At 37.0% G+C, this 8,281-nt stretch overlaps 1 protein-coding gene and 1 pseudogene across 1 annotated transcript; both read right to left on the bottom strand.

Annotated features, from left to right (window-relative positions):
- Nucleotides 1-2,215: 2,215 nt before the first annotated feature.
- Nucleotides 2,216-2,659, bottom strand: LOC148575887 (uncharacterized). Its single transcript, XM_088501926.1, has one exon. It carries the CDS (start codon nucleotides 2,657-2,659, stop codon nucleotides 2,216-2,218), a length of 444 nt encoding a protein of 147 aa, XP_088358052.1.
- A 2,591-nt stretch (nucleotides 2,660-5,250) lies between these two features.
- LOC148575886 (uncharacterized) lies at nucleotides 5,251-6,476 on the bottom strand (annotated as a pseudogene).
- Between the last annotated feature and the right edge of the window lie 1,805 nt (nucleotides 6,477-8,281).

Genomic DNA, 8,281 nt, shown 5'->3' with positions numbered 1-8,281 from the left:
TATATCCTTACCTTTACCTCAGCCCCATTACAACACTAAAAAGACCTCATGATGTTTGCATTGGTACATTAAATATTTGATGATTAGTTAGATGAAGAACAAAGTTTAGAAAGCATGACTAGAGAAGAGTAGAGTGAATTACCCTATACACTTGAGAGATTAGAGTGCATATACACTACCAGTAAGGGTTCAATGCTTGATTCTATGTTCCCTGCTTTCATGAGCTATTTTCTTACAAGTTTACTTGTCTTTCATTGTATAATTTGAATTAGTGGAATTTGATTCATATTTGTCTTGGAGAACTTATTTATTTTTAACCAAGTAGGTAGAAATATTTTGCATGTAGTTGCATTCACATAGATAGGCTGCATTGCATACTCTCTATCATTCCTCTTCACCCCTTCATAGCTTCTCTTGAGCTTAGCATGAGGACATGCTAGTGTCTAAGTGTGGGGAGGTTGATAAACCACTATTTTATGGTTTATCTTATGTTCAATTGAGTGGTTTTTATCAAGCCTTTGCACATTTATTCATACTATTTGCATGGTTTTACAATTCTTTCCCAGAATTTGTTCTATGATTGAAAACTTGCTTCCTAGAGTCTTTAATTTGTGTATTTTAATCATCTCTTATTACCATTCGATGCCTTGATATGTGTGTTAAGTGATTTCAGAAATTACAGGGCAGGAATGGCTCAGAGAATGGAAAGGAAGCATGCAAAAGTGGAAGGAATACAAGAAGTTGAAGAAGTTGCTAAGTTGTCCAGCCTGACCTCTTCGCACTCAAACGGTCATAACTTGAGCTACAGAGGTCCAAATGATGCGGTTCTAGTTGCGTTGGAAAGCTAACGTCTGGGGCTTCAATTTGATATATAATTTACCATAGTGGCCGTATAGCTAGGAGACGTGAACGCGTGCTCCACGCGGACGCGTCGCAATGACGAAAATCAGCGTGGCAGATTTCGTCCCCAGTAATTTCTGGGCTGTTTCTGACCCAGTTTTTGGCCCAGAAGACACAGATTAAAGGCTATAAAATGGGGGAGTCCATCCATTCATAAAAAAACACAACATAGATGACTCATAATTCACTTTTCATAATTTAGGTGTAGTTTTTAGAGAGAAAGGTTCTCTCCTCTCTCTTAGGATTTAGGATTAGGATTCCTCTTAAATGAATTAGGATTTGATCTTCTTCAATTACAGGTTCAATGTTCCTTTTTTTTATTTTTCCAATTTGGTTCATGAATTCTCATGTTTAACTTGATTTCTTTTATTTAATGCAATTTGAGGTATTTCAGATTTATCACTTCTTCTATTGTTTGTTATTAATTGATGTTCTAAGTTAGATCCTAACTTGATTTTGGAGTTGATTAATATTTGGAGACCCTTGAGTTGAATTACTCAAGAGTTAAATTGCAATTGGGCTTATTGTTGGTTGGCTCTCTAGTCACTAACGTTAATCCTTCCCAAGGGAGAGGATTAGAACTTGTGAATAGAAGTAGACTTCCAACTTACTTGACTTTCTTTTACTTTACTTGGTAAAGGATAACTAAGTAGAAGCAACCTTCAATTATCAATTGATCTTGAGAAAAATCCAACAAGGATAGAACTTCCGATTAATCTCTCCTAATCAAGGCTTTTTATTGTTATTATTTTATTTCCTCTGTCATTGCTATTCTTGCTTTTTATCTTAATCCGAAACCCCAAAACACACTTTTTCATAACCAATAATAAGAACACCTCCCTGCAATTCCTTGAGAAGACGACCCGAGGTTTAAATACTTCGGTTATCAATTTTAAAGGGGTTTGTTACTTGTGACAACCAAAACTTTTGTAAGAAAGGAATTCTTGTCGGTCTAGAAACTATACTTACAACGCGAACTTATTGTGAAAATTCTAGATCGCGCGAGAGTTTCGTTCTTCAAGGATTTTGCTGGAGAGGTTTTAATGAGGCACACCACCCCGCATTTTTTCATTATATACAAACACTAAAAAATTATCTGTATCCTACTTCATATTCTACTCATCCGACTATCACAAACAATACTAAAGATCCGACACATACAAACATATCCTTCAAACATGCAATAGGAATATGAAACCATATCCTAATATTACCAAATTTTTTTGTCTAAAAGCCAGCAGTTCAAAATAAAAAGCCAAACAGCTATAAGTCAAACAAGTTCCAAACCCACATATACAAACAAATTCATTACAATTTAAACATCAGGGTTTTCACCCTCACCCTCAACACCATCCTCGTCCTCAACCAACTCATCACCAACAACAACTTTACAAGGATCCATCTTTGACAAGTCAGCAGTAGGCGCCAGAAGCCTCGCTTGATCAACAACCCTTTCAAACCCAGCCAAAAATATCTCCAAACTGTGATCTTCCTTCTCAGTCTCGTTCTGTTTCTTTTCTACACCAAGCACCACCAGTCTAGCTTCAAGGGACACATTTTTCTCTTTCAATTCCTTTTCAGCATTCTCATAAGTCCTCAACCTCTCTTGCAACGAATTGACTAAGTCAAGAGCATCGCGCAGCTTACTTGACTTCTCCACATTCTCATGCATCAACTGAGTCATGGAAGCCCTATCAAAGGAGTCCCGAGCATGCTTAAGCTCCTGAGTCCGACCAATACACATCAACTGAACTCCCATCACCTGAATAACATAGAAACAAACCCAATCAAGCAAACAATACAAAAAGAAGCTAAAATACAGAAATGATAGATAATACCTGCAAGTACTGTGCAACGCCAACATCACCAACATCATGTTTAAGCTTCACATCAGAAGGACTTTGAGCATACTCATCAGCAACGACAGGGAAAGGAAAGTGCTCACTCCAAACAGACGTCAAGTCTTCATCCCCCTATAACCATGTAAAGCCCTCTGGTTATTAGTGAATCTCTTAACCTTTTCCAAATCAACACCTTTCCCACCGAGCTTATCCTCGGCTTTCTCTTTCCTCTCCACCCTCTTCCTCTTATAGCTAACTTTCTGAGCCCTGATTCACTTCGGCACCCACCTCAGCTGCAACCTGACTGCTCGAGCCTTGCCTCTCAACATTCTTTGTCTGGAAGAATGCCCGCAAACTACTAGATGTCACCTTGGGAGCCTTCTCCACTACAAAAGTCGAAGACAGTAAGAAAATAAACAGCAACACATATATACAAAAAAACAAAAAAATACCAGATTATTTACCTATATATTCAGACAAAGTGTCTCTATCAAATTCAAGTTCAAGAATGTCCACAGCAAAAAGCAGAGAGGACGATAATATATGGTTTACTAAGAACTCAACAACCATTTCATTTCTATACTCCATCCTATCCATACCTAGAATTTGCCTAGGCCTTGGAACCCAGAATAAGGGAAACTTTTCCAACAAACAATGATCAACATACCATGGAAAAACACTCTCAACCACACCAATTTTCAGAAACATGGACTTGAAACCCTTAAATGAAGAACGATATAAGCTGAAAATAACACGTCCAGGGGCACTAGCAAGATTCAACCAACATCCCCTTTCCACTCCCTTACATTGAAACAGCGCAAAGAACACCTCTAAGGACGGTTCAATTTCTAAAACATCCATCAAAATTTCGAAAGCTCTAACAAACGCCGAAGAGTTGGGATGCAATTGTGATGGGACAAATTTTAACTGCATTAAAACGGCATACTCAAACTCAGAAAAAGGAAACCTAACTCCTAACTCCATGAAAACAACACTGTACATATAGAAGTATTCAAATCCCTCACCACGATGGAAAACTCGATAACCAGCATTTCATGGCAAAAACCTAAGATTAATACCACTACCCTCCCTAATCCAAGAAGACGGCAAACCCAATTGGGACATGCTAAGGTCATCATCAAAAGCCGACACCCAACCCTTCACTGACTCAGCAACCCACCCGTACGGATTCACAGGATCCTAAACAAAAATCTTTTCCACAATCGTATCAGTATCATCAGCAATCTCCTTCTTTTTATTACCTTTAACCCTCTTATCAACCACTATACCTTTCCCCTTTCCATCAGCAAAGAAACAATAGAACTAGAAGAGAAGAAACCACAGCAGAAAGCAAAAAATACTAACCTTTTTTGCTCATTTCCAGAAGCCGTAGGGAAGAAGTAGAACAACAGTAGTAAACCAAAGGTTCAAGTAAATCCACCAGCCCACTAACCAGATCTTCAGGTAAAAAACTTAAACTCCCGAATAAACCACAACCATTGATTTCGAATACCAGTCCACAAATCAACGATCCTGATTCGAGACCGTCCCTATTCTCAAAAAGCATTAAAACGCCTAGCACGTTTTTTGAAAATTTCTCTTTCCTCCAAATCTCCAATTAATTTACCACCAAAAATCCAACCTTGACACATTTTTTCAAAACAAAATCAGGAACAAACAAGTCGACCTTAGGGGCTGCCATTATACCATTTCCGAGCTATACGTTAAGCTTGACCTGTTATACCTGGGTCTTGAAAAACAGGTCAAGCTTGGGGACTATGATCCGTTACTCAAACCCTGACCCACAATCGCACATATCTCGGAACTTGGTATAACTGGAAGAGATACCTTCTCTAACAATCTTTCCATTCAAACCATCACTATCCCAACAAACTTGGATAGACTCCGTCAAACCAGCAACAAAGATATCAATAAACTTGATACGAATAACAAACCAAACAATATATATACTAGTAAGCTACTAGTCTAGAGGTACGCAATACATTTAGTTTTACTCTGAATTACTTTACACTCTTTCTTACTTGAGCGTTGGAGTCCATTTGCAGGTGCCCAACGCCGCGTCCCCAACAAGCAGACGACGTTCCATCCTTCTGCTCCAAGGAAGGCTGGTATGAATTCTAGCAGGGCGAGTTATACCTCGAAGCGCCCGGATCCACACAGGAACACTTATATTTAACGTTTGACAACACTTTTAAGTTTGGTGGATACTATCATGAAGATTTTACAATTGTATATGTAGATGTTTCTTTTTTACCATTAGATCATAAATTATATGGTTTGATTTTAATGTATTATAAAAGTGTTATTTTTTTTAAAGTATGGCTAAACAAACAAAATACACTTTTAACACAAAAATTTTTATAAGAAGATGTTTTTAGCATCTTCATTTGAGTAGGTCCGTTTTAAGTTTTAACATATCCATTGATCTGAAGTTCAAATTGAAGAATAAATGAATAATTGAAGTGCAGTTTTTTGCCTGAGCCTCAAATCAATCGACAGTAACAGCATCCATGAACTCAGGGTCATTCCCCATGGCCTCCAAGATCTCATAACTCATAAGGAAGACAAACTTGAATGTCAATGCTACCTTCGTCCTTCCCTGCCATGAATCATATACGATCCAGCCCTAACCGCCACAGGCTTTCCCCAACCTAAGTCATTGCCATAAACATTGAACGTTGGTAAGCTTCCAGTGGACAAGGCCTTGCCACAATGGCGCCGCTGAGTCAAAACAACAGCAGAGACTCATAGCATCTCCTCACTTTCTCGTCATAATGCGAAGCAACCATCTTGTTCATCTCCTCAACTCCCTTTTCGATCCCACCTTCAAGTAGTTCCACTGCTTTCATCCTTACCACACCAATCTGCATTCCGTTTCCAAAATAATTATCCGGCAACGTAACGGCGGAAGAATCCTCCGTCTAAGCCCTATTACCATTACGTAAGAAACCTCTTGTTGCGGATCACAGAGAGCCTAAGGTGAGTTAAAACCGCTTGCAGTGATGATATTTTTTGGGTTTTGGCATCTGCATTAGCCTTTGCTTTAAGTTGCGCTATTTTCTCTTTTGTGAAATGGAAGACTCCCATTTGAGGTGGAGTTAGTTGTGTAATTGATTCTCCTCCTTTGTGAATGGAGAGGGTACTGGTATAGTGGTATTGGAATTGGAGGTTTAATTGTAACGAGAAAAAACCGTTCCAATGAAGGAACTTGGATTAATTTATGACAACCACGTGAGATTTTGCACCATGAATTGACGAAGTGCCGTAACGACTCGCGGTTGCCGACCACGTGGTTGATCGTGAAGCAGCCGATGAGATGTCAACTAGCTCCGTTACTTGTAGTTTCTAACTCCGTTAAAAAGGAGTTGATAATGGAAGGAACATACTTGGGTTGAAGAATATCATCAACACTTGTGTTCTCTGCTATGGCATGGACAAAGAGACAGGGATCCGTTATTGTGGCAGAGAATATGACAATAGGTAGTGTTGTTTTCGCTTTCCATAGCGATGAGACGGCCGGCGAGGGGTGGAAAGGGAGTGTTTGAGATGCCGAATTTGTGATGAAGATGGTTTGTAATAATAAAGAAAGCCTTTTTGGTTCATCTTGACTGGGAGTTGTTCAAGATCCCATGGGGTTAAATCGATTTTCTAAGCTGACCCGCTGCGACTAGGTGCTTGGATTGTACTGGCCGAGATTATTCGGATTCCAGCCATGGAAAAATCTTATGGAAGGAGCTTTACTGTTAGTGAGGTGAGACTTCAAGGGAATGATATGCTAAAAGAGCAGGCAGCGGTAGGTCATATTTGTAGGATCGGAGAGCCAAAATTTTGTGGCAAGGAAGAAATAATAGTCAATATCAAGGGATAAAGAAATCTTGTTTTAAAAAATATGTTTAATTTGAAATAAGTAACAAATTATTCAATTCCGTTAGTAGACAATGAAAATTGTAAATAATGAGTTACATTCTAAATTTACTAAATATGAATAAACTTAATTAATTTAAAATTTAATTTTAAGATTAAAATTAACTTTTATTTTTTAATATATTATTTAGATTGTTTATAAAAAGTATTGTTCTCTTATATTTTTTTATTTGTCAAATATAACCAACTAATTTGTTAATTTTTTTTATTAAAGATTAATTTATATAAAGTAAAAGTTGTTATCAACCAATTTGTAATATGATACTAAAAGCAATAATAACAAATTAAAACATATCATAAAAAAATTTAAATATTATAAATATAAAATCCTTATATGGAGATTTGGAAATGGTCAACAAATTAAATTCTGTTTTGGAAAGGCCATTAGATCCTTTATATAATCTTTTATATCTTGTTGATATTGAAGTTGCTGATAATTTTTTGAGCTTAACAAGAGCAGATGTCGCCATTGCCAGTTTGCCACTAGGGGTGTTGGAATTGGGAGTTCCTAAGTCAAATTCTTCCTCCAAACATCTTCAGCTTTATTCGTAAACGTTAGTGAAATTGTGTTTCTTTAGTGAATGGTGTTTTTTTAGTTTCCAGAACCTTCAGGTATGTTTAGTTGCAAATATGCTTACGAGGCTTGTGTGAGTTATGACCATAGTAGGTAGGCACAGCATTCGACTATTTTTTTAAATTTTTTAATAACCGTTAAATAGTATTTATTTAATTTTAATTATAAATTAATTATTTATATATTATTTAATTATAAAATTATTTTCTATTTTATAAACAGGCCTGCTATACATATAAGTTTTTTTGGCTTACAAGCTATACAAGTTGTTCCAAGTCCAAGAAAAAAATACGCGTATCACTTTTTTAGAATCAAGCGTCCAACGCATGCGCCTTAATCACCCTTCCACAACACGTTCACTCTTCCTCTTCTTCCTCAATCAAAACGCAAACCGTCAAGATTCAAGAGACATTCGAAATAAACTACGATTCTCCAGAAACGTTCCAACTCCTCGCGAAGAATAGAAGAAATCAAGAAGAAACGATACAAATCTCCATCAAAAATCACCAGAAAAAACAAAGAAACATTATTCAAGGTACTGTTTTACTGTTCTTCTAGGTTTTTCTTCTAGATTGTCTCTGCCATGTGTCTCATCCTTAGCCAGCAAAACATTAAAAGATTTCAAGAAGAAATATACTGTCTCCCCTTGTTTTTGGTGTATTTCTTAAATCCTTTGGGTGTATTTCTATAATCGTTTTGGTGTATTTCTGTAATCCTTTCTGTAACTGTTTGGGTGTATTTTTGTAACCGTTTGGGTGTATTTCTGAAGTTCCATTATCTTCAAAACGATTTCAAAGCTTGATTTCAGAAACCATAAAAATCGAAAAAAAGCGAAGCAAAGAGAGAACGTACGAAGGAGATCCAACAAAATTGGCAAGAAACTCGAAAAAAGAAACGAAATCTTTTGAAAAATGAAAGTTATATATTTGCGCGTTAATTGATTTGAATTGATTTAAAAGTCCGTTAAAGAGACACGTAACAAAAGCAGCGCGTTTAGTGGGTTTCGTTTTCTTCAGACTTG

Source organism: Arachis ipaensis, chromosome B1, assembly GCF_059453495.1.
Source record: "Arachis ipaensis isolate K30076 ecotype BB chromosome B1, ASM5945349v1, whole genome shotgun sequence".
NCBI classification, from domain to species: domain Eukaryota; kingdom Viridiplantae; phylum Streptophyta; class Magnoliopsida; order Fabales; family Fabaceae; genus Arachis; species Arachis ipaensis.
The sequence above is the reverse complement of the archived record's forward strand: the minus strand, read 5'-3'. Positions and strand labels throughout refer to the sequence as shown.